Source organism: Odocoileus virginianus, chromosome 12 (genome assembly GCF_023699985.2).
Source record: "Odocoileus virginianus isolate 20LAN1187 ecotype Illinois chromosome 12, Ovbor_1.2, whole genome shotgun sequence".
NCBI classification, from domain to species: domain Eukaryota; kingdom Metazoa; phylum Chordata; class Mammalia; order Artiodactyla; family Cervidae; genus Odocoileus; species Odocoileus virginianus.
Genome location: NC_069685.1, coordinates 57,947,720 through 57,974,408, shown reverse-complemented (window position 1 = coordinate 57,974,408; position 26,689 = coordinate 57,947,720). Strand labels below are relative to the sequence as shown.

Below are 26,689 nucleotides of genomic sequence, written 5' to 3'. Positions count from 1 at the left end.
AAGACAAATTCTAAGAGCTCTTCTCTTTCATTGAACATGAGTATATTTCCAGCTGGTATTGTCTATATTTTTTAGGGTAGAGACTATAATTATATTACTATAGTTTTAAAATGCCCACATCCATGTTGTTCTTTTTTTTTTTTTTTTGCCACACTGCATGGCATCTTAGTTCCCTGACCAGGGATTGAACCCATGCCCCCTGCAGTGGAAGCACAGAGTCTTAACCACCGGATAGCCAGGGAAGTCCCTATTTTTTTTTTAGGTAACAGTGATAGCAGCCACTTACTTATGGAAAAGACAGGTGCCCACTGGATTAGTCCATGCCCCATCTCTTTTCTCTGCTTCTGTAGCAAAGCCAAAGGAAACTATTGGTCCAGTATCATCATCTGTATCTCCATAGGAAACAATTTCAATTTCCCAGTAGAAAGACGGGGCCTGAAGAAACACCAGGAGTGGGCAGACAATCAGAGGGCTCACCTTGGGCCCTTAAACTTCCTTTCTCTCATATTTGAAAGACAGAGGCAGAAGACAAAGGGTCCTGTGATTTCTCACCTGAACGGGCAGTGGTGAGGTGGCATAGATAAATGTGCCCCGGGGCAGACCGCCCCCCGCACTGGGGTCTGCTAGGAAGGTGACAGAAGTGAGGTGCGAGGAGAACATGCAGGCTCGGACAGGTGGAAACACTCGTGAGGGGCTCCATGTAATCTCTTTGGGCTGCATTGGGGAAAAACACTCTTATTCAATAGCATTGTGAACACAAAATGGAGATGTTGAGATTTCAAGTGACATTTTTTCTCATATATTTTTAACTTTCTTATTTTGAAATGACTTCAAATCTACAGAAAAATTGTAAGAATACAGCAATTTTTGTATACTCTTACCTAGTATAAATAAAAATTTTTGAGATAAAATTCACATAACATGTAACTTGCCCATTTAAAGTGTACAGTTCAATGGATTTTAGTATATTCACAGAATTCTACAATCATCACCACAAACTAATTTTAGAATGCTTTTGTTCTCTTTAAAAGAAACTGTACCCATTAGAAGTTAATTCCCATCCCTCTCTCCTCCCAGTCCCTAGTAACCACCTCTATGCTTTCTGTCTCTCTGAATTTGCAGGTTCTGGACATTATAAGAAATGGAATCATACAGTATGTGGTCTCTTGTGACTGGCTTCCTTCACTTAGCATAATTCAAGTTTTATCCATACTGCAGAATGTGTGAGCACTCCCCTACTTTTTAAGGCTGATAATAACTCCATTGTATGAATATACCCATTTTATGCATTCATTCATCAGTTGATGGACGTTTAGGTTGTTTCTACTTTTTGGCTATTATGACTAGTGATGCTAAGAATATTCATAGATATGCCAATATTGGACATTTTTGCCTCTTTTGCCCCTCAAGTGAAATTTGTTTTTTCCCTGTGAGTCTGCTTTCTCATTTGTTTTATTCACTAGTTTGTTGTAGTTTTTAGATTCTATGTATAAGTAGTATCACACAGTAAATGTCTTTCTCTGTGCCACTTTTGCTCTTTAGTCACTCTATGTATACTTATTAGTATTATTACAAGATGAACTACAGATCTAAAATTTTGAAAAAGTTTTCTTTTTTTTGTTATTGATAATGCAGAAATTATTTACAGACTGAGGAGTTCTGCTCCTCCATCTCATTCAGAGATGAGAGCGTCACTGCAGAGCTTGTACCTCCAAAGGCTCTGCCAACGCCCCTTCTAAAATCATGGACGTGCTGCCCGGCATTCTGTAACTCTCTCATGCTGCGTGCTGCAGACACGGCAGAGGGCTCACCTGTCTCCGGTCAGCCTGCAGTGGAGGCGGTGGGGGCCGAGCACAGTCCCGGTAGAGCATCCTCAGCCGTTCACACTGCACTTCCACAACTGCCAGCCGCTCTCCTGCAGGGGGAGATGTCGAAGACGTGCACATAAATCCTACACCTCTTTTGGAGTTGGATCCGAGCAATGAAATACTTACAGAGATTATTCACATTTTTACAAAGAGCAAACGCCCTGAGACATCTTTGTCTCCTACAAAGATGTAGCTCAGCAACAAAGCAATGCAGTCACATGCATGGGCCCTGAGGTTGGGCTGCCTGGATCCAGAATCTGGTGCCATTACTTGATATTTATCATCTCACGGCCAACATGGGGGTAATAACAGTACCTGTGCCTCACAGGGTGGTTGTGAAGATGAGACAATGCAAATTAAAGCCTTTAGCCAAGTCCCTGACACATGGCCAACACTCAATAAATGAAAGCTATTATTATCATCTAATGAATGAAAACTATTATTTTTATCATCTAAATTGATTTTTTAAAAGACTATAACCTGCTAAACATCTCCCACAAGCAAAGCACAGGGCCAGATGTTGGAAAATAGAAAGTTAATATGAGCTGAAGTCCCTAATCTGGGAGGAGAGATAAGACATGTATATGCACACACGCATATGACGAAGAACATAGTGCAAGGCTGAAGTGTGTTATTATGTGACGTAAGACACAAACATGGGCAAAGATGAGAGACAAACCAAAGAGGGAAGCATTACAATGGCCAAGTCTGTGGCTTAATTTATCCCAGATGAAGTAAAATAAGAGGAGTTCACTGAAAAATTTTTCACTTCAGAGAATCAATATATTATTGCTTATAAATTCTATGACACATTCATTTATGAAATTAAAAAACCTTGATACATTAAAAAATAAAAATTAAAGAACTCTTTCTCTTCTACACACTATTTTGAATCTCATGTAGTACACAGCATTTCTTCTGAGCACAGACTCTAATTCTCTAGTAGGCTATAAGAACCTACTGCTGTGTTGGAAAGTAATTCAGACATAGTTTTTCTTTTTTTTTTTAAATACAGGTAAACCAGCAAACTTAGATACCTACTTTAAACCTTAAAATCCTTTCTGGTAATCCAATATGTGAGTTATTAAGGACTGTTCAATTGTACATGGATTTCCCTGGTGGCTCAGAGAGTCAAGAATCTGCCTACAATACAGGAGACCCGGGTTTGATCCCTGGCTCGAGAAGATTCCCTAGAGAAGGGAATGGCCACCCACTCCAGTATTTTTGCCTGAAGAATTCCATGGACAAAGGAGCCTAGTGGGTTACAGTCCATGGGGTGGTAAAGAGTCGGACACAATGGAGCGACTAATACTTTCACTTTCTTGACACAGGACACTATTTTAGAATATAAATTGCTGTGTATAAGCTCATAGTCTTCTCTTTTGTAGCAATTAATAAGAACTTCCCATATGTTTCTTTCAACTCTTTGTTTCTATAGGGTTCTTTTCCACAGGGGAAAAAATGGGTTAGATGGGTTATTATTCAAGCTATTTGCTCTAAATTATTATGATTTCTGGCTTATACATTAAGTACCAAAGTTAATTTCACAGAGTAAGATAAAATGTATTCTATTTTATTCTATAAAATATATAAAAGAGAGCCAGAATGAGCCCTAGAGAAAAGCAAGTGATTCATTCAGAAGGTTATATGTTTGCTAAAGTCAGTCAAATAAGTCTTAGGATGCAACCTAAGCCAAGGATATTAAAAAAGCAGAAGTAGGGAACTACTTATGACACATACAAAATTAAACAATGAGCAAGTGTTTAGTCACAAGTAATTTCACTTGAGAAGCCGAGCAAGCAAGCTCCTTTTCTTTTGTTCTTGTGTCTCTTTTGGGGGGATCTCTCTGAGGCTTTTTAATGGTTGCTGGCCCCAGACAGCTATGATTATTAAGGGAAGGAGATTAGAGAAGTAAAACAGATATAAAAATGAAGATGAATTAAAAAGCAAAAACAAGCCAAAAGAAATCACTGTCACATGAAAACGGACAAAAATTTAAGGACAGAAAAAATTAGAGAGTTACAGGAAAAAAAGCAAATAGCATGAGAGACAATAAATAATATAGGTAACAAAAATGACCAAAAAAATAGATAAGATTAAAACCAGTAAGGGAGGTAAAGATATTCATTTTTTCCTTAGTTTATGAAAATATCAGTACAAGAGCATTGGAGAAATGCTAATCTAATTGTGAACAATTATATTTAGAGTCCAACTAGATCCTTGAGGATAAAGGGTAAATTTTCACTCAGAAAAACTCAGGCCAACCATCAATGTACAAGAAATTCAAGAACAAAGGACATATTAAATTCAAGAACATATTAAATGACACCATAGGATATACAAAATCCAGACTATGGGAAACTCTTCAACAAGTAAGTTGTAAGGGAAAAAAAGATACTGAAGGGAATCTGTATTTAAAAGCAATTTAAAAGACAACAATGAATTACAATGGATGAACTCTAACTGGATTCTGATTCAAATAAACAAATGTAAAAACAAGTATGACTCTGAGAAAATTAGAAAGTTGAACACTGACTAGATATTAAATAATATTAAATTATTGTAAATTTTTTACATGTGAAAATAATATTGTGGTTTAAGAGTGCTTATTGAGATACAGACTAAAATATTTACAGATAAATAAAAGGAATATCTAAAAATCTGCTTAAAAATAATCTAGGAGGGTGCAGTGTAGAAGAAACACAATTGGTTATGAGTTGATAACTGTTGAAACTAGATGATGGAAACATGAGGGTTCATTATACAAAAATAGTCTCTTTTTGTATTTGTTTGAACTTTTCCATAAGCACATATACAGACACACAGAAACACAAACACATAAAGACAGATGTTAGCGCAAATTTCTGGACTCTGAATTCACATGTGGCCAATGACAACAGTCAGAAAGTATCCATAGCCCTAAGGGCAGGTCATGAAGAATTCTAATACAGAAATGAAACCCACTTATTAATATGAACGGGCAAAGAAAATACTCTGACATCATGGTCCTAAAGTTAAAATGAAAAATACTGATTTCCTAGTTGGCATATACTGAAGCCTTTTATTTACATTTGCAGATTTGAAATGAAAGTCAGTCGTGTAAGTGCTGTGTCTAGAGCTTAGCTGTTGGGAAGTGTATGTGAAAACAGTCAATAATCCATTCCAAATTGTCAGTGTGCTAACAAACCTCGACACAAAGAGTAGAAAGGAAAGCAACAGGTACTTACCAGCACTGCATTCCTGGGCTACTAGGTTAAGAACTTCAACAGCTGCTGGACACTGCTGTATGAATTCTTCACAAAATAAGCTGTCTTCTAAAAGCTGGGCCATGACCAGGCATGCTCTTAATGTTAAAAGATTTACAATATTTCAAGGTCATCAATGGTCATTCTCTAAAAAGCTGACTGTGAAAAACATTTCAATCAATTTTATCTACTAATTTAAATAAGGTTACAACTCTCCATTCCTCTTGCTTTTTTACTGAGCTGCATTGGTTTGAATATATGTAACTAGCTTCTCTTTTCCCGCACAGTAACTGCTGACATTGCATGGACAACTGGAAAAGGGGGAAATGGCTGCCATCTCTCTACATGAAGAGACCAAGTGCCAGCTACGAAATAAGCACTGTCTCCTAATACCTTTTCCTAAACTGTGCTCTGTAGGCAATATTAATGTTCTGAGAACAAGAGAGATCCGAATGCTTGGGAAATCAGTATACTGATCTCTCTCACCAGATTCAAAACATACATTAGAACTTTCTCTCAAGTTTCATTGTCAAAAGAAACTTGTTGCTGTTGTATAATTGTAAATAAATGCGTTTTCTTTCCAATTCTGACACTTGTGAGCATTCCCTAATTTTCTCCTCAGCAGTTTGGAAAGTGGTAGACCAGATAGGTACTGATGTGGTCTGAACTACTTAAAAAAGGGCCAAGTGACAGAAGACTTCCTGTGATAGAACAAAGCTCTTTGACCAAAGCAAATCAGTGGGGTTTATGCATGCACTTCATATACCAGTCGTATTTTGATTGTTTATTTCCTTAGGGAAACAGCTAAACTATTTCAAAGCAGAGAAGTTGGGGAATGCAACAAAAACTGTAGTAAACACAGCACAAGAGGATGGTTTCTGTTCCTCAGTTTGGCATGAGTTCATGCTGTGGACCCAGTAAACCTGGCACAGAGAGGCCCATGGAGGACTTCTGGCCCTCTGGCCTGCTCCACCTCAGCACTTTAGGGGGTCTCTGGAGGGCGCTCACCTTGTTCTTATTTCAGCCAGGAGCCGAACGACTGCCATCACAGGAGCTGACCCATCTCCTGTTGCAGGAAGTGAGGTATGAATAGAGAGACTTCCCTCCTGAGGAAGCAACATGGACTGGACTGCCTGTACTACCTTCTCAGTAATGGACAGTTTATGAAGAGGCAATGCCTGATGGCGGTGGTGGGGGGGGCATGGCAAAAAGTTAAATTCAAGTAGTTAGTTTATAAGAAATGAGGGTGTTATTATCATCTGGAGTTAATTCTCAAAATTTCAATTAAAAAAAAATCACCATACAGAAAATTGCAAGCTAGACCAAAACAATTAAACATACAATATACTGTGGAATATTCCTCACCAAAGAAATGAATTTGGTCATTTAGGTAAAAATCTTCACATCAAGGTTACTATTAAATAATTATACCCAATATGTAAATACATATCATAAGTAAAATTTAAGAAAACCAAGTATTTGTGCTTCAGGACTGTGCACATGCATATTATTCATTACAGGATGGTTACCATTTGCAGTGACATTTGAGGATACATTTAAAAATCACCTTACCTCTGATCTTGGAACACAAAGTCTAGACAATGGAATAGTCAGTGTGTCTGATGCTTGCGAAGTCTTTCTACAGTCTATGGGTGGGAATCTGACTGTAGCTATACCTTCCTGTTCGTTGATAGAAGCCACCACTCCGATGCTTCCTGATATTCCTCTACCTAAAACCTAGAGACACAGATGGGTTAGCACTACCTACCAAACCTGATGGTGTGAGCAGCGATCTGATGTAACGAGTGGGAGGAGTAAATCTACAGCTGTCATTATCGGCATTACAGCAATAGGTTCTTATAATGCAGATGCCAAGCCCTGAATGTGAGTTAAAATAATAGGTCCTAAAACCTTGTATCAAGGTGATCACTGCTGCTGCTGCTAAGTTGCTTCAGTCATGTCTGACTCTGTGTGACCCCATAGACGGCAGCCCACCAGGCTCCCCCGTCCCTGGGATTCTTCAGGCAAGAACACTGGAGTGGGTTGCCATTTCCTTCTCCAATGCATGACAGTGAAAAGTGAAAGTGAGGTCACTCAGAAGTGTCCGACTCTTAGCGACCCCATGGACTGCAACCTACCAGGCTCCTCCGTCCATGGGATTTTCCAGGCAAAAGTACTGGAGTGGGTTGCCATTGCTTTCTCCGTAAGTTGATCACAGTATGAAGCAAATTCAAGCCTCAATTCTAAAACACTCCCAATATTAACACCACCACAGGACATAAGGGTTTTAGCTACTGTGCAGTACTGTACTGATGTCTGAATAATCTGCAGCACTGTGTGGATGAGAAGCCACTTGTTTCTTAGCTTGAAAAAACAAGAATTTTTGTCCAACTGGGTGGATGGCATTTGTCTTACAGTTGATAGATGGATCAATGGACTTACACACAAGGGAAAGCGATGACTTGGGAAAATGGTGCCTGGTTACCTGGACCTCAGACCCGATCTTGATTGTCTCTTTGAAGCCTCCAAGTGCACACAGTGCAGCCACAGCCTGGCGGGCAATTCTCTGAAGTTTGGCGAGCTTTCTGCCACTACTGCTGCCATTTTCCAGAATGCTTTCTGCATATTTCCCCAACTGTGGAATGTACATCAGTGCACGAGACAGAACCTAAACATATGAAGCAGCCCACATGGCAGCAGTTAGAACTTTGGTCGTTTTGATACTAAAGATGGTGCAGTGTTGACAACAGGGCCCCTGGACTAAGGAACTCTGGACACAGGAGGGGTGCAGCAACGAGCAGGAATGACCACTGATGTTCTTGCCATATTAGTCTTACATAATTGGACAAAACCAGAAATGCACAACCTTGAAATATGAGCAAATCAAACACAGTTAAAAAAAAAAAAAAAACTAAAATAGAGACAAAAATTTATCTGAAGAAAGACCATAATAGCATACCACCTACCTTGCAACACCCAATTACCTTTAGGATGTGTTATAAGGTGTTCACAAGATGAATGACTGGGAATAGGGAAACTGATGACCAAATTCTAGTTTTTGGGAGACTGAACTAGTTTGTCAAGATGAATTACTGAGGAGCTCAGGGTGTGTAAATCCAACAGAGGCCTCCTTAACACTCACCAACTCCACTTAATAAATCCAATAAACCAAGGATACATGACTTCCTAATGTTAGTACCGACTGAACACAGGCAAGGAGGAGAAACAAGGTGTGCCATTCTTCCCCTGTGCCATTCTAGCCTGCCTTCAGTGAAAGCAGAACTGGCAGTGATAGGAGATGTGGGTTAACAGAGTTGGAACCACTAAATCAAAGCAGATTTCAGGGGAAACACAAGTCTATGTGGCTGAAATGGGAACGCTCTCTGTTACAATGTCCCTTGCTAGAACAAAAAACTGACTTCTGTCCTGCTTCCTCCTTTAAGCAATAACAGCATACTAACCTTCTCTGCTGTCGTGGTCCATATCTGAGCAGCATTTGACTCAGGTGCCATCAGCAAGCTATGAAGCAAGGCAATCACCTCAGCGGCCATGCTGTTTGCCACGTGCCCACTGATGAAAGGTCGAACGGGGTCGGTCCTGCAAGTGTCAACAGGGAAAAGTGTCAAGGCCCCATGATCGTAAAGAAGCCAGAAGAGTGGCTTTAGACTTGGCACCAGATGGAAACATTTTCTAATTATGGTGGGTTAGCCAAAAAGTTGGTTTGTGTTTTTCTGCAAGATATTACTGAAAAAACTTAATAAACTTTTTGGCCAGCTCCATACTAGAAAAAGTGGATTTTGGTAACTTCCCTGCATCTGCCTCTGGCCGGCAAGCATAGAATCTCACCCAGACTTACCAGGGGCAACACGTGCTCATCCTCCTAAGAGCTGGAATGGTGATAAGTATCGTTTGGATGAAGTAAAGGAAGCAAGGCCAGAATTAACTACTGCTGCTCAAAAAAACTGTAGCTGGTGTTGGTGGTGGCCTTTCTCAGAAGTCCTCCAGCTTCAGATGTGCACTCAGGCCGAGGGCCTCCCTATTCATCCCTCACAGCATCAGATCCACCAAGTGAATGGTCATCACTGGTTGACTTGACTTTGAGGGAAGCTACTAAAATGGCTGGGTATTTTGAGCCTCACTTCCTCACTTCCAGCAGGTCAAGGGGAGGATATAAAATTAAAACCTTCAGGATTTCCCTGGCAGTCCAGTGGTTAAGACTTCTCACTCCCAATGCAGGGGGCACGGGTTCAATTCCTAGACAGGGAACTAAGAGCCCGCATGGGATCTCGCCTTGACATGGCGAGGCCAAAAATAAATACATAAATAAAAATAAATACTCTACAAAATAAAATTAAAACCCTCCAAACAAGCCCTTCACACAGTAAGTCTGAGAAGAGAATAGACAGCTTCTACCCTAGGGAAGGCTTTACCTGGCGAGTTCGGAGTTCCTCTCTCGGCAAATGGAGGTTTGGGCAGTCTTCTTCTTGTCCCCTGTGGACAGCCCGCTCACGGTCTCTGGGTTGAGGGACTCCACGGGTGGCCCAACACTGACAATGAGGCCTGACTGTGCCCACTTGGTCGCTTTTCGCAGAGCAGCTGCCGCCTCTTCTGTAATCACCTCACAGCAGCCACCCTGGGGGTCGGTTTAAAGATTCTCATGATATTCTTTTCACTCTTACGTTAAAAAATCTGTGTCCCCCAATCTAGGCTCATTTTTATAGATGCAAATATTAAAATATTAGAACTGTAGAAAGTTAAATCTCCACAAGCATCCCTTGTGCTCAGTCAGAGAGAGATCATTGCTAGTCTGCCAGAATTTTTTCCTGTAGATTCTGACATACAGAATAATAGGTCATGCTACAAGCAGTTTTGAATTCTTTTTAACAATTATCAAAACATCGTGAATTTTGATCATTGATATGAATCTGATACCATAAAATATCATGAATATCCATGTCAATATAGACATATCTGGTTACTTTTATGGTTGTACAGTATTTCGTTGTTGTTGTTTAGTCACTAAGTCATGGCTGACTCTTTGTTTTTGTTTGTTTTTTCCATTTATTTTTATTAGTTGGAAGCTAATTACTTTATAACATTGCAGTGGTTTTTGTCATACATTGAAATGAATTAGCCATGGATTTACATGTATTCCCCATCCCAGTCCCCCCTCCCACCTCCCTCTCCACCTGATCCCTCTGGGTCTTCCCAGTGCACCATGGTCGACTCTTTGTGACCCCGTGGACTTTAGCCCGCCATGCTCCTTTGTCCATGGGATTTCCCAGGGAAGAAAGCTGGAGTTGGTTGCCACTTCCTCCTCTAGGGGATCTTCCCCACCCAGGGATCGAACTTGAGTCTCCTGCATTGGCAGGTGGATTCTTTACCACTGAGCCACCAGGGAAGCTCAGAGCATTTCATCAAATGGGTGTAATAATTTCTTTAACAAATCCCCTATTTATGGGTACATGAATTCTATTTTATTTTTTACAAACAGAACTGCCAAGAATAAGCTTGTCTCTGGATACTTGAAAATGCCCTTTTTACCCTCACCTTGGCAATAAAGGGTATCATCAGTCTTAACATTATCAGGGTGATAAGGTAAAAATGACACAGTACTATTATTTTTTATTCTTTCCCTTTATTTATTTACTGTGTAATTTGTGAGACTGGACATATTTTTTATGAGCTATTTGTCTTTATTTCTTATTATCCATTATTATTACTCTTTTAACCTTACACCCTATGATCACTTTTTAACTATTTTTACACTGTAGAACTTTCTTAACAGAGCTAAGAAAATTTCTAAGTCAAAATCAAGAGTTCTCTTCCATATTTTAATATTAATGATAAATTGATCTTTTTTAATTTAAACTTTTTGTTTTCTATTGGGGTATTAACAATATTGTGATAGTTTCAACATGGGTAAATCTATGGCTGATTCATGTTGATGTTTGGTAGAAACCAATGCAAAACAAACTGTAAAGCAAATTATCCTTAAATGAAAACAAAACACAATACTGTGGCAGTTTCGGGTGAACAGTGCAGGGGACTCAGCCATACATATACATGTATCCATTCCCCCCTAACTTCCCTCCCAGCCAGGCTGTCACATAACACTGAGTAGAGTTCCATGTGCTATACTGTAGGTCCTTGTTGGTTAGATGATAAATTGATTTTGACTAATCTTCTTGAAAATAACCTCAATGACTTCAATTTCTCATCCTGCTTCTTTGTGGTAACGTGAATGTTTTTTAAAAAATTTCTCCCAAAAACTGGAAGCCTGGTAAATGCTCTCAACTGTGGTTCTTGTTGGAGCAGGTTCCTCCACATTGGGGTTACCTTCGTCATGTCTCGGTCCATTTTCACAACTTTCTCCATGTTGGCACCAGTACCAAGTCGGAAGGGCCGTCCTTCTGAGCTACTGAAATGGGAAGTCAGAGAGAGGTAATGATTTTACAGGATGGTCACAGCTGGGGACTGCAGGCCATGAAGCAACCTGGTAATGGTCAGGCCACCATACATGCTGTAACAAAAATCCACAGTTTAAGACTCAATTTTTCAAAAGGAAATGCTCTTTATTGCTCAATTATAGCACTTTCTAGGGATCAAAACAACAATTTTTTTTAGAGTTATAATGATAATTAAAAACCTGTGTGAAGATGACAAACTAAGTGACAAGCTGATTCTAAAATAAAGAGAAGGCCAGGCCCATGGGAGGCCTCAGTGAGGGATCTAAATCTCCAAGTGAGGCGGTTTTAATAACAGCCTGGACTGGTGCCTGGGTGTGAATGACTGGATCTCCCTTTCTAAGAATTTAGCTCCCCCTGCCTCCTCAACCTGGCTCTCAAAAAAGCTTTCGCCAAGTTTGTATGATGACATTTCACAGTGCCCAGGAATGTTCCTTGGAAATTTCTTCATCTGTGTACTGACTTTCCCTGACTCAGCTTAGCCTATGCCAGTAGCCCACAGTGCTTTTGGTTTCTATGATGGCAGACAAGGGACTCGATTATGAGGATGACACCATCATTCAATCATTTATTTGAAGAGGGGACTCTTCCATCTGAGACAAACATCTCTTCTAAATTCCCTAAATTTCTCTTCTAAATTTCCTAAACGTCTCCTAAATTTAGGAGTTTGTGTTCTGTGGGACATTCTCGTTGTCCTGGATTCCACTAACAGGGCCCTGCAGGTTTGTAATCTTTGGACAGTAATTATATTTTTACTTCTTTGTTGAGCAATCATATCATTCATACTTCAATTAATTATGGCTTTTGAAAAAGTTTCTTACTTCTTTACGTCATAGTCAATGGTATCCCTAATTGTACTTTGACTGAAGGATGCCCATAACTGAAAACCAAGCTGCCTTATTCCTTCTCACAGCTGAGGTCACACTACAGACTTGGTTGGACACAAATGATGCATACTCAATAGGACTTTCACTCTGTCAGGTCCAGAAAGACTGAGTACAGAGTTGTGGTGAAGAGTTCAGGCTCTAAAGTCAGAGGGATCTGTGTCTACGTTTCAGCTCTGCCTCAGTTTGTCTGTGTGTAATGACAGGGATGATAGTAGCAGTGATTACTTGTGAAGAGGGCTGAGATGGTTGATATCTGTAAGGGGCTTACTCAGCACAGTGCCTGTGACATGGCTCATGTCTGAAGGAATGGACTATTACAATCATCACCTTAGTAATGGCTGCAGAACTTCATGGGACGACTGGTCTTCCCGCTTGTGGATAAAGATAGACAGCTTGCCATCCACTGCTTCACTCTCTTCTCCGGGATCTTTATCGCCTTTTAAGGAATTCTTGGGGCTGGTTTTTGTCAACGTGGTGTCAGGTTCAGAAGCAGTTGGAGAAAGGACTGTCTGACATCCTTTAAGCAAACAGAAAAATTGCAAAGTTGTTTGTGCAGCTCCCCTGGATGGGGAAAGCACTGGCTTTGGAACCTCTTTCCTCCCTCTCTCCTACCCTTTCCCCCTTTCCTTTTATCACAGGAAGGACAGCTGCAACTGTGGACAAGGGAAAGCTCGGTCTGATCATCTACAGGAAGTGATGGTACCTTTCTCCCGTCCTGGGGGTGACTCACCTGGGACCACGTAGTCTGCCAGCTTTGCCAAGAGCAGTGAGGCGATCTTGGACGCTGGGTCGCTGGGATCCTCCTGCTCGCTGTTTAGGGAGGGGACGGAGTAGCTCCAGGGTGGGAGCTCCACGTTCCCACAGTCTTCTACGCTCATCAGCGGGAGTGCCGCCCGGCACAGCTGAAGAATGATAAGAACCAGCTTTGGGGACGGGCGTTGGTCAAGTAGCAGGGAGAGGAGTTTGGACACACAAGCTGGCTGGCTCAGGATGGCTTTACCTATGTGACTCCTGCAAAGAGAGGAAGAAAAGGGCCGCAGTGTTGGGGACGTTGATCTATAGAAATTCAGAAACAAAGGTTCCCTCAATGGGGTTAAACAAGCTGACTTCAGATTTCATGGGAAGACAGAATTTTGGCAATATATTTTTATGAAGGTTTTTTTTTAATAACCATCTGATGAAGGCTCATAATTGACCAGTAATACTTTAAAAGATTTTTGAAAATTTTTTGATTCCTTATGTTTAGTTAATTGAGATTCTCTAGTTCAGCATGATTCACAGAGCATCAGGGCTTAGAAATCCAAGCTAGGAGGCTTTTAGTTTAGTCTTTTATTCCTTTTCAAGAAGTGCTTCAAGACCAAAGAGATAATACAGTGCTGTACAGACCTCAAGAGTCTGGGCTCTGCCACAGCTGAACCTGTTACATTTCAGCTGAAACGAAAGAATAAGCAGCCTGAGGTGGACAAACCTCTGTGGGCCTCACAGCTCACACATGATTAAACCTCCGAAGAATATCTTCTTTCAAAGACACAGCATGAGAAGGTAAATTAATTACAAGTCCTGGCCGGTTAATCTTTAATCTTGCTATAATGAAGGTTAAGCTGTTTGGTTACTGAATGCAGTGGTACCTACCTGAAAGGCTAGCAGCTGCTACCAGCAAAGTATTGGAGCAAATGATAATATGTAATTTTGTGGTATAGATATTCAAATAAATAATTTCCACATTTTGGAACTGAATGTTATTTTTCAACGACTGTATTCTCTACTATTTTTCTTGAGGCAGGAGGATGTCAGGACAGCCTAGTAATTTAGCTGTTTCTAAAGACATTGCCGGGAGAAATGTCAATAACCTGAGATATGCAGATGATACCACCCTTATGGCAGAAAGTGAAGAGGAACTAAAAAGCCTCTTGATGAAAGTGAAAGAGGAGAGTGAAAAAGTTGGCTTAAAGCTCAACATTCAGAAAACTAAGATCATGGCATCTGGTCCTATCACTTCATGGGAAATAGATGGGGAGACAGTGGAAACAGTGTCAGACTTTATTTTTTTGGGCTCCAAAATCACTGCAGATGGTGACTGCAGCCATGTAATTAAAAGATGCTTACTCCTTGGAAGGAAAGTTATGACCAACCTAGATAGCATATTAAAAAGCAGAGACATTACTTTGCCAACAAAGGTCCATCTGGTCAAGGCTATGGTTTTTCCAGTGGTCATGTATGAATGTGACAGTTGGACTGTGAAGAAAGCTGAGCGCCGAAGAATTGATGCTTTTGAACTGTGGTGTTGGAGAAGACTCTTGAGAGTCCCTTGGACTGCAAGGAGATCCAACCAGTCCATCCTAAAGGAGATCAGTCCTGGGTGTTCATTGGAAGGACTGATGCTGAAGCTGAAACTCCAATACTTTGACTACCTGATTCGAAGAGTTGACTCATTGGAAAAGACCCTGATTCTGGGAGGGACTGGAGGCAGAGGAGAAGGGGACGACAGAGGATGAGATGGCTGGATGGCATCACCGACTCAATGGGCATGAATTTGAGTAAACTCTGGGAGTTCATGATGGACCCGGAGGCCTGGCATGCTGCGATTCATGGGGTCGCAAAGAGTTGGACATGACTGAGCGACTGAGCTGAACTGAACTGAAGACCGCTACCCTCTCCCCAAAGGAATTCCATCACTCAGAGGAAAAGCCACCTCCTCCCATAGCTCCAGGGGGTCTTCCATACCTTGAGAGATCATTGAGGAGACTCAGGACGTCCTGGAGGGCATCGTTCCCAGCAGCCTGGTTGCCGCAGCACTCGGTTGCTCGGGCAAGGTGATTTGTGAGAAGGCTGGACACCTGACGGGCCAGACCTGAGTGCACAGCCTCTGTGGAGCCGCCTTCAGAGTTCAAGCAAGAAAAAGCATGGTGAAAACCCCAGGAAGGCATGGTGAGTCTGCAGCTGTGGCGGGTCTGCACTAAAGCCTCTGTTTGCCCAATTTTTCTTTAACCTGCTCAGTATTTTGTTAGCCATCCGATTAGTGTCTCTCATTAGATAACAACTGGGCATGGCAACCCACTCCAGTATTCTTGCCTGGAGAATCCCCATGGACAGAGGAGCCTGGTGGGCTACAGTCCATGGGGTTGCAGAGTCGGACATGACTGAGTGACTAAGCACACACAGAAACATAAAGAAGGTAACAGTAACTTGAAAACCGATTCAATGTTGGGGAAATATATAATTCTTTTTTTTCTTTTATCTTCAGTAGTTGCAGCCTGCAGGCTCAGTTGCTCTGAGGCATGTGGGATCTTAGTTCCCCAACCAGGGACTGATCCCTTGTTCCCTGAATTGCAAGGTGGATTCTTAAGCACTAGATCACCAGGGAAGTCCCAGGAAAAGACATTTATCTTAATTAAAATTGAATATAATTAATCCACACAAAACCCAGAAACATACTTTTACCAGGAAGAATTATCATTTTCCTGGGATGAAAACATCTTTTTTTTTTCTTTCATGAAGTAGTTGATGTACAATATAAACTACAGGTGTACAATATAGTGATTCACAATTTTTAAAGGTTGTATTCCATTTTTAGTTAAAATATTGGCTATATTCCCTGTGTTGTCCAGTGTGTCCTTGTAGCTTACTTTATACACAACAGTTTGGGGCTTCCCCCAAAGTGGTGGCTCAGACCGTAAAGCGTCTGCCTGCAATGAGGGAGACCTGGGTTTGATCCCTGGGTCAGGAAGATCCCCTGGAGAAGGAAATGGCAACCCACTCCAGTACTCATGCCTGGAAAATTCCACAGACTGAGGAGCCTGGTAGGCTACAGTCCGTGGGGTTGCATAGAGTCGGAGACAACTGAGCGACTTCACTCTCACTTTCACAGTGCCCTCCCCTTATATAACCCCTCCTCTCTCCCTTTCCCTTACCAGTCTGTGAGTCTGTTTCTTTTTTGGAAAACATCCTGATATTTAACTCACACCTGATCTCTTCTCAAACACAATAAAAGATCTTCTTGAATTTTTCCATTTTCAAGCACCACTCATAAAAGCCACAAAAGTTATTTGCCACTGACTGTTCATTCTACTTGGGAAGTCTTCCTTACCCCTCAAGAAAAATGCTCACATCACCTTCTTTGGGAAGCTCTGCCTGATTCCTTAGTACAGAGTCTGTAGGGACCTCTATGCTCCTCTATGCTCCTTGTGCTCACCTTGATCATGGCATTGATTGCACTGGAATTATTTGTTCACTGGCCTATTTCCCCCACTGGACCATTTATTTTAAGGGGAGGAACAATGCCTCAGTCATCCTATGCCTGGCTCCCAGAACAATAAAACGCACAGTGAATGACACGTTATATACCCGGGATCGTATGCAGAAGTTATCCTTCAAGTTTACTTTTTAAGTAGGATTGCTGACTGAACATATGATTTGGAAATAGGATCTCAAAAGTACAACTGAAAAATCATTTCATAAAAGTATCTATTCAGACACCATTAGCAGTGATGGCAAGAAGGAAGGGAAAGATGCCTTCAATTTCCTGGGGTTACTGTCCTCTTTCAGGTGGTCATCACTCCTCCCAGCCCCCTCAGCTTTACTGAGGTGTGACTAGCAAACAAAAACTGTATATACTCAGATTGTAGAATGTGAGTTTTTTAAAAGGTATACAATGTGATGATTACCTCTCTGTGTGTGCATATGGCAGGTAAAATATAAGACATCTTCTCAGTGAGTTTTAAGTGTAAGTGAAGTATCATGAACTCCAACCACAAAGCTGTACGTTAGGGCTCCAGAACTTACTCATCTTACAGCAGAAAGTGTGTCCTTTGGAACAAAATCTCCCCATTCCCCTTGTCCCCTAGCCCTGGTGACCACTGTTCTACTCTCTGGTTTCTATCAGTTTGGCTTTTTAGATTCCACACATAACTCAGATCACTGCAGTATTTGTCTTTCTGTGCCTGGGTTATTTCACTTAGCATAACGTCTTCCGCATTAGGATATTGTTAAATGTCATAGCACAGTGATAAATTTTCACAGAACCATGCTGATGAAGAGGCTCCCATGAAATCATAATTGATTAAATCAATCTAGTTATGTAATTTAATAGTCTTTCTTTTCCCCATCCAGTACAAATACTAAATAAAAAGAAAAAACACATCGATGGAAGAAATCAAGGAGCTCTATTATAGAAAGGGACCCTGCTTCTCACCTTCTTCTTTTTCCCATTCAACGCAGCGGTTGGCAAGCACCTGGAAGGCTGCCCAGGCCATGGTGGCCACCTTCTGCTTCTTGGTCTGTTTCTCACTGGAGCTGGACTCAGTCTGACTGCTCAAGCTGCATAGTCGATCCATGAGCTGAACAAGGCCACTCCGCACCAGGCACTTCTCTTCACTCCTGGCCAGGCAGAAAGGGTTGATTGAAAGAAACATAACTGACCAGCTCTTAGGAACATCTCACTTAAGATCCAGGTTATCAAAGGGCCATAAAACATGTCAATATAGTCCTTTATTTACAACTTTGGATGCTACCACGTAAAACTCAACACAGAAATTTTTAGAATGACAACTTCCTTCATAAATAATGAATTTCAAGTTTCTGGTTAGTTCATACAGGATAGCAAAGTAAAAATCAATGGAATCAACACAAGCTTATCATAATAGAAAAAAATTGCATATTTTATTATAAGGGCATTTAAAGACTGACTTCATGAATGCTTGGTATCTTCAACCTCTCAATCACAAAACAAAGAAAGGAAATGTGCAAAGGCAGAAAGTTTTGCCCAATGTAATAAGTAACTTCCTAGGGACCTTTTCTTTCCTCCAAACTTATCCATTTTGACAATGTAACATAATTTCTAATGGGGGTCCACCTTTGATCATGTAGGAATTCAACAATAAGAATTTACATAGTAACTTTAGGTGTTTGTCAGGCGACAAGCTCATTTAATCAGAGTGACAGTGTCACTGGATAACCAAAACCAAAAAATCTTTTTAAAAAATATTTTTAATAAATAAAAATATTTCTATTTAATTGATGACATTGTGGTGTAACTTACATATACTAAAAAAGCATTCCTTACCTGGTGTAAGGTATAGTACATAAGAGTCCGATGCTATTTGCACACGCGATAGGGTAACGTGCGCATAAAGACACCACAGAGGTCATGGTCTCACCGAAGGCTTCCTGGACCTGCTCGACCATCCCACCACAGGTCAGTTCTTCAATTCTAGAAAACAGAACCAAAGCTCAAGCTTCCTCAACCGTGTCAAGAACAGCAGTAGTGAACACGAAAGCAGGAGAGGTCTTCTGAGAAACACAAAAGTGGCTAGATGAATCCAGAACTGAAGGAACCTTGGAGACTGGTGTTTCCCAAAGTACAGGACAACAGAAGGCTGTTGGGCAGGATTTCTGAGTGTCTCAGAGACAATGCCCACACTCTAGGATGCTCTGGGAAATCCTAGGGTAGGTAAAGGTAAGCAGGGTTCCTCACTCCAGGCTCACTCCAGGACAACTCAAGGCTTTAAAGTCCTTCATATCTCTCGGAGCAGGAGAATGGCACCCAACATTTTCCAAATTTATTTAATAATGAAACCATTCATTTGAGACAGGCCTACCTCATTCCATGCAGTACTGAATACTGTAAATGCAATTGTACTAATGAGAAAACCAAGACACAAATACATTAGCTAAGTGTCCTTTGCAAGTTCACACTCCAATTATTAACAGAATATGAGAATCCAGTTGGGAAATAAGACTTTCCCAATGTAAAAACACAACCTGGGATAGATTCTACAGCAATTAATTTTAGTTGAAAACTGGAACTATTGAAATTATCTACAAAGATATGCAACATAATATTGCTTATAAATATTAGCAATGAAATAGTGAAATAAACAAAAACTATGATTTAAAAATAGGAAATTGACTTACTAAAGGTTCAAGGATATGATGCAATGCTATATAAGCACTAAAAACATTATAGGAGATCACTAAGGTTAGAATAAAGACTGAACAAATATGCTAAAACATTAATGGGTTTTATTTTATTTTTTTGGGTTTTATTTTAAAATGCTGGATTTACAGGTGATTTTTATCTTGTACTTTGGGGATTTTCTGCATTTTTAAAAATGTCTGACATATGGCGTTAATAATGTCATGAGGGAAATGTAATGTAATGAGGGGAAAAGGAATAATGCTGCCAGTGTTATAGAGAAACTTCTGGAAGTGAGCTGTGGTAGTCATTAGTGTAACTCACTATGCCTTCTGGGAACTGCTGTAGTCAGGTGGGCATGTGACTAGTCTGGCCAATGAGCCAGAGCTCTGACAAGGGGCCTGACAGCTTTCAAGATGGTTGTCCCCTCCTCTGTCCCAAGCTCTCTGTAATTACCACGAGCCAAGACAGACTTGTGAGGGACCTGAGATTAGTTTTTTAAGCTACTGAGATTTTGGGAGTTGTTTATCTCCAAAGAATAACCTGCCTTCTTCTGATCGACGCAGAAATTTCTCAAGACAGTCATGTTAGCTCTTAGTTCATGTTTCCCTCCAGCTATTGCTTCTGCTTCTTGGCCAGAGTTCCTGAGAGCTGTCAGGAGGCACAAGCAGCCTGCAGCAGTTGTAGTCCAGTCCTTGCAGAGAACACCTTTTTTATTTCTATCTAAGTACCTTTGAAGTCCAGTTGGGCATTAGTATAGAAAAACTCCTCACAAATAAGTTATAAACCCTTCCTCAAAGTTAGTATCTACAATTACGTTATTAGAAATTTGACCCAATAAAAATAAGCACCAAAGTATACAAAAATATAGGTATATAAGGTTGTTGATTGCAGCACTATTGTTAATAGAAAAGCAAAACAAAACAGGAAGAAGAAAGGAGGGATGAAAGAAAAGATGGAGAGTGAAAGAGAGAATGAATGAACCCATATGTTCATCTGCAGCTGAGGAGTTAAATAAATATAGCATATAATAAAGCTCTGTGAAGGTCTTAAAATCTATAAAGCAGAGCTATACATATTAACATGAAAAGATACAGATGCCCAAAATTTATTGAGGAAAACAACTGATTACAATAAGGCACGTGAAATATAATCTGAATTGAGTTTAAAAGAAAAAATAATACACGAACACTTAAGCACACAGGAGAATGAAATAGCTATTTACGGGTGTATAGTTGATGAAGCAATCTCTTAATAGTGGAATTTAGAAAAGGAAGGTAAAGAGAATTTACTTTTTGTTACGTGTGCTGAATTTTTAAATTATATCCTGTACCATTTTTAGAAACATACATTATTTTAGGGGAAAACACTAGCAAACACCATGATCTAACATCTGGCCCCAAGAGGAATCTTTGGAGTGGCCTTTGCCCATCCCAGACAGGACAGGATAAGCTAACAGACAACTGACCTGGGTCCTCCCTGAAGGACCATTGTCACCGGACCCACGAGGTGTGTCACTCCCCCGACTCGCACGGCAGCCGTCAGCAACTCCCGCATGTGCACCAAGGCCTGCTTGCGGGTGTTTCCCCGCCGCCATCTCGTCTGTGCGGCCAGAAGAAAGCTGCTGCTGGACACCTGAACACGTGAGAAGAAGTATGCCTGACTCCTGCGGTCACAGCACCTCTCGCGCTACTCAGCCACTTAGCAAAACATGACGAACAGGGGCTTCCCCCGTGGTCCAGCGGCTGGAGCTCCGAGTTCACAGTGCAGGGGCCCAGGGTTCGATTCCCAGCCGGGGAACTAGATCCCGCATGCCACAACTAAGGCCCAGCACACTCAAACAAACAAACATTACAAAGCCAACAAACACCGTGACGCACAGCCTGGTCGGGGTTGGTGCCGATGAAAGCGAACAGCTGCCCCAGCAGCACGCTGTAGGTGGGCTTGTCCCTGCTGTCCTCTATGGCCAGGGACTGCAGGAGCGTGAAGGAGCTGCTGCGGTGGCTGGGCACGTGGCGCCGCCTGTGGCCAAACAAGAGACCGCTCAGGGCGTGCTGCCAAGGTGCGTGGCAGCACGTGGGGATCCGACCTTGGCCCTCGGCTACTTACCTCTGATTTGCTCTAGTAAACTCCAGATCTTCATTACCGATCATTTCCAGGTCAGAAGGGGCCGACATGCTGCGAAGGAAAACAGGCTGCCGCACAGCATGAGAGATCACTTTTGTTTCAGAGGCTGATTTACAAGCTGGAACAGAAAGGAAGAAGAAGGTTGACGTATCTGCTATCCTATTTGTAAGAACGACACAGCGACAGCAAAAACCAACAAGGAATCACCAAACTAAGAGTACTTTTGTTTTCCAGGAAATCGGCCCCCAAACCAGTCAGCACAACGCACAGATGATTTTTAGGCCAATTTTTTAAAAATTTGAAAACTGAGGTTTAAGCCTTGAATACCAAGGTTAAAAATTACTTCAGCTTGAAAAACCACATTCTTCTATTAAATTGGGTTTCCAAAGAAAACCTGAAAATTTCATTTAATTTCATAGACTAACAGTGTTAACTTTATGTTTTTATTTATTTTGGCCAGGCCATGTAGCTGGTGGGATCTTAGTTCCCTAACCAGGGATTAAACCAGGGTCCTCAGGAGTGAAAGCTAGCAGTCCTGACCATTGGACTGCCAGGGAATTCCCATTGTTAACTTTAATATAAGGATTCTAAAAATCAAGAGAGGACAGAGAAAATAGTCTCTGGAAGCAAATAATCTTAATTCAAATTAATGCACATCATTTTTTTTCAGAGATGGCCTTTGATCCCCCTTTAATCCTGGATTTACTTTGCTGACTTACTGCCATTTGGTAAAACCTCTGCTTTGATCATAGCTGTTGTGACTAAATATTACACTTTTCCTAGAATCTGACTGGCCCTTCCTATACGATATATGGCTCCTATCTAGGAAATAGGTGTTTTGTAAAAGAATACTTTAATGGAAGCAGACAAAACTGCATGTGAAGATCAGCTAAGAAAAAAGATGTTAAGAAAGTTGAGGTCATTTTGAATCTGTCTTAAGAACAGTTAGATAGCTTCAATCTAAAAAAAAATGATAATTTTTCAAGATATTATCTCTTAGGAAAATTACTGGTTCATCATCTCTGGTGACAAGAGCCTCTTGGAAAGCACCACTAGCCTTACTGAGTGGGAAACTTTCGGTGGGCGGGGGGGGGGGGGGCTTTAATGAACTCAGGCTAACACTGCCAGAGACGTGGCACAGCAGATCACCTTGGCATATGACCATTATCTCATGTCTGGAAAGCTTCCCCTGATGTTCTCAGGGAGGGAAACCCTATTACTGGGATCAGAAACCTAGGAGTCATCCTAGACTCCTCTCCCTAGTGAGAAGAGCCCTGGATAGTCAGTTGGGATGAAAACAAGTTCACTTGTTCCATAGTGTCCATTGGGCAATGGGGCTAGACAACATGGAGTCTTTCGTTGAAGAGCATGTTTGTGACTTATTCTCTCAGAGTGAGAATTAAATTAACACTTGCTATTATGGGCTCTGCCCAGTGTTGTGGATCTGACTTAAGTAAGAAGACTCATTGATTTCCCTGAGAAATGCATTCTCAGGCTAACAATTAAAATGTGACTAGGAAATAAATTAATAGTACAAATTTATGCTAGAAGGTTCCACATAATTACTAAAGAGGAAATGCAAACTCAGTTTCAAGAGGAAAATATGATGCAGTACAGGATTCACAAAGTTGACTAATTATATGTTACTATGAAAATGATAATCCATAATCTAAAAGTAAGGATCACTGGATTATAAAAATATATGTCACTGTGCTCCTTAGATGCTCCCCCAAAACTAAACAAAGAAGGTGACAAGGCACTCCCCCAATGCTCAGATGACTTACAAAGCACCACATGACTTCAATGGAAAGCATTTCTTGGCTGGGAAAAGTAAAAAGCAAAATAACACTGAAATTTCCTTTTTTTCCTTTCTACAAGTACACAAGAGTTATTTCTTTCTTTTTTTAAAATAGCTAGTGTATGTTTTATGAAAAGACTAGAGCAGAGAGCCTTGCAGGGCTTGCTGTCAGCAGTACCCGGTGTTTCCGCAGGGGTCCCTGAGATGCTTCTCGTGAGGCCAGACTGGGCCGCAATGGTGACATGCAGCAACAGCTCGGCTCGGTTCATTAGACTCCTCACTAACGTCTTCGTTTTAGCCAGTGGGTGGGAGGGTTTCTGAATAAGAGAATTCACTTCTTGTAGGAACTTCTCCCTATAAAGAAAGACTGATGTGCATTTAGTCGTCCTCTGGTTTACCAAAACCAATGTGCTTAATCACAGAGGGTATGAGAAGACAGAGGAGAAACTAAAGGGAAGTAACCTGATAAACACTGCCCACCTTCTCCCCGCCCCATCCAAGGAAGGCAGTGCTTTAACTGTGGCCAGTTTTAGTTCCTCTCGCCCAGTTTTAGATGCCTATATGCTAACTCTTGAAGGTTAAAATCAAAATTTCCAAATACCAAAGAAGTTTCAACTCTAAAATATTTAGTGAATGCATAATATTTTTTAAAATATCTGTTAAGAGCTGCAATCTTTGCATTTTATTTTGAGCATCTTTAGGTGATCAATTAGCTTTACACAGTTACTAACATCACTAACCTCAGAGATAGCACCATGTTTTCAAGATCATTTCCATCAAAGGAGACTTCCTTCATTGAACACAAAAGTTCTAGTTCTTTCATTTTGTTCTAAAGAAGGAAAAATCAAGGAAAGATGGTATGCAGGATCTGCAAAAACCGAATTTTACTGTACGTGTTACAAGGAACAGAAAATTTCAGGGACAAAAACCCACCTTTGGTCCATGTTTCTACACCAGAAGCACATTTATAAGTTACTACTTGATATTTTAATGATTAAAAATGGCATTGACTACTTTCCACAGATTTCTTTATTGCTTGTAACTCTTGTCTTTTTTAAAAAGGCTTGAAAGCAGAATTTGACAATGATAATAACTGCTCTATAAAACTATTAATCAGTTGAATAATTTGAGTAACTGACTCTTTGTATCACTGACATGTTAATCTAATCAAATTTATTTAACCTTTTTTAGAGATTGGGTACATTTTGAGGTATGCAACATTTTAAGAATGACTTTTTTTTATTTCTACATACAGTATGTATCATTGTATTGGGTTGGCCAAAAAGTTCATTTGGGTTTTCTGAAAGAGGTTTCAGAAAACCTAAGCAAACCTTTTGGCCGACCCAATATGACAAACAGCAATGCCCAGTGATGAGTCATACAACTTGCTCACCTCGTTAAAATGGTAATCATAGAAGAAAGGCATGTTGTTCTCCAGTTTCCCCTGCATGGCATCGTCAACTTCACTCTGCCATTTCTGTTCCAATTCTGCAACACTCTGACATATTAAAATAGAAAACTAGTGAAACTAGGTGCAAAACAAGGGATCTGTGACTTTAGAAATTTTAGTCACAATAATTTTTTAAAATTCAGATACTTCTTTTTCCACTATGTTGGTTCCTGTTACAGAATACAGTCATTCAATACTTTTTCTCTTTTTTTTTTTCAGATCACTTTTTAAGCATTGTTAAATTTTTAGGAAAGACGTCATTTCCAACAGTTACAAGAGACATCTAAATGCTTTTAACTTTCACTTACCTGCAGCTGTCTCTCCATGGCGTTGAGTTTCTTAAATGTCTCTCCCATGATTTTACACAGTAAATCATATTCCTCAGCATGTTCTTCTTGATACTGGAAATTTATTAGGGACTGCAGTGCATCAACTAAGTTCAAGTGCTTAATAACACATGATACCACCATTTCCTCCATCACATCTGGCTGAATTACTTCTCTGTGATCACAAGGGAAACTAGTCAGATACGTGCCATGCTCTCAGTGTACCAACATTGCATTTTTATAGATGGAAGGATGTCACTTTAAGTATGTTAAATATTCACCACACCATCTTTAGTACAATAAAGTGGCATGAACATTATGATGGCTTTCATAACAAGATGGCAATAACTTAATATATTTAACAGGTAAAAGTGACACTGGCCAATGAAGCTGAAAAGCCAAATTAAACAGACTTGATTTTCTACTATTTGTAAAATTTTGAGCTGGAGTTATATCAAAGTTGGAATAGATCTAATGCTAATAGAAGATCTTTGGCACCATTTATCTGTCAATTCATTTTATGCAGTATTATGGTTCATAGTATTTTGGGCGTATGGATGTCAGGCTGAAAACAATGGTGCTTTTGTATTTTTTCACATTAAATTTCATCTATTCTTTATAAATTTTTCTCTCTGAAATGGCCAATCTTGCCTCGGAAGGCAGAACAGAGGCCTGCAAAACAGACTTGACTTTAAGCAAGAATACCACAAAGACATTTGTCACTGTAAGACCTCACATTCTAAAGACCATTAGCATCTCTCTGGGCATCAAAAATAAATAAATGCCTCTAGACTCCATGGAAACCATGATGACTACCATGACTACCTTAAAGTAGAAGGTCAAACCACCTGAGAAAAACCTAGAACTTGTCAAATGTTAGCCTGTATCAAAATCATATGGAAAACTTGGGCCCCATCCTCAGAGGCTCTGATTTAGTAGGTGTGAAATGGGGCTTAAGAACTAACAAGCTCTCAAGTGATACTAATGCTGTTGACCGAGAGCCCACACTTTGAAGCCTGTTGACCTGGAATACCACCTGGGGTACTCCCCACAATACCTGGTTAACATTCATTAAGTACACGTAAAATTAAAGGTTCAAGACTGTCCCTAGTGGTACAATGGTTAAGACTCCACGTTTCCAATGCAGGAGGCATGGGTCTGATCCCCGCTTGGGGAACAAAGATCCTGCATGCCAGTTGGTAGGGCAAAAATAAAATAAAAATAAATGAAAGATTAATTTGCTAGACTACAAAAAGAAATACACTCCCTTCACTTGTTTAAACATTTTTTCATTGGGAAAATAAAATACTATACAGCAACATACTTTATACTTGGTCTAAACTGCGGTCTAGCACGCCCAGAAATTTCCCTGAGCTTTATCATGATTCCTGGAGGCAGCCTGATCCGTGGCAGGTCAAAGTAGTTTCCAACAGGAGGCACGAGGACATCAGAGGGGTAAGTGAACTCTCTGTCTTCCTCAATGGTCAGAGGCAGCGGAGATGGGCTTGGAGTAAGGGCAGGGGAGATCACACCGTTGGCCTCTACCTGCCACTGGCACCTGAGCATAAAGAAAAGAGATTCTTCACCTCCTCCTCTATCTGGAAAGTT

The 26,689-nt window shown here is 40.7% G+C and overlaps 1 protein-coding gene across 5 annotated transcripts in view; it reads right to left on the bottom strand.

The window, feature by feature from the left end:
* The window catches only part of HECTD4 (HECT domain E3 ubiquitin protein ligase 4), a 166,264-nt gene that overhangs the window by 38,742 nt on the left and 100,833 nt on the right, over nt 1-26,689 (bottom strand). For all 5 annotated transcript variants that reach the window (XM_020904197.2, XM_070475361.1, XM_020904193.2 and 2 more), the window contains exons 25-47: nt 26,406-26,639; nt 25,064-25,256; nt 24,699-24,803; nt 24,046-24,134; nt 23,484-23,659; nt 21,490-21,625; nt 21,261-21,402; nt 20,849-21,015; nt 18,529-18,675; nt 17,659-17,843; nt 15,192-15,345; nt 13,198-13,478; nt 12,795-12,984; nt 11,453-11,534; nt 9,544-9,746; nt 8,575-8,710; nt 7,599-7,781; nt 6,686-6,850; nt 6,122-6,291; nt 5,096-5,211; nt 1,812-1,915; nt 553-714; nt 287-435 (exon numbers count right to left, since the gene is read on the bottom strand). In XM_020904197.2, the coding sequence (XP_020759856.2) occupies nt 287-435; nt 553-714; nt 1,812-1,915; nt 5,096-5,211; nt 6,122-6,291; nt 6,686-6,850; nt 7,599-7,781; nt 8,575-8,710; nt 9,544-9,746; nt 11,453-11,534; nt 12,795-12,984; nt 13,198-13,478; nt 15,192-15,345; nt 17,659-17,843; nt 18,529-18,675; nt 20,849-21,015; nt 21,261-21,402; nt 21,490-21,625; nt 23,484-23,659; nt 24,046-24,134; nt 24,699-24,803; nt 25,064-25,256; nt 26,406-26,639 (3,669 nt within the window). The remainder of the gene's footprint in view (nt 1-286; nt 436-552; nt 715-1,811; nt 1,916-5,095; nt 5,212-6,121; nt 6,292-6,685; nt 6,851-7,598; nt 7,782-8,574; nt 8,711-9,543; nt 9,747-11,452; nt 11,535-12,794; nt 12,985-13,197; nt 13,479-15,191; nt 15,346-17,658; nt 17,844-18,528; nt 18,676-20,848; nt 21,016-21,260; nt 21,403-21,489; nt 21,626-23,483; nt 23,660-24,045; nt 24,135-24,698; nt 24,804-25,063; nt 25,257-26,405; nt 26,640-26,689) is intronic.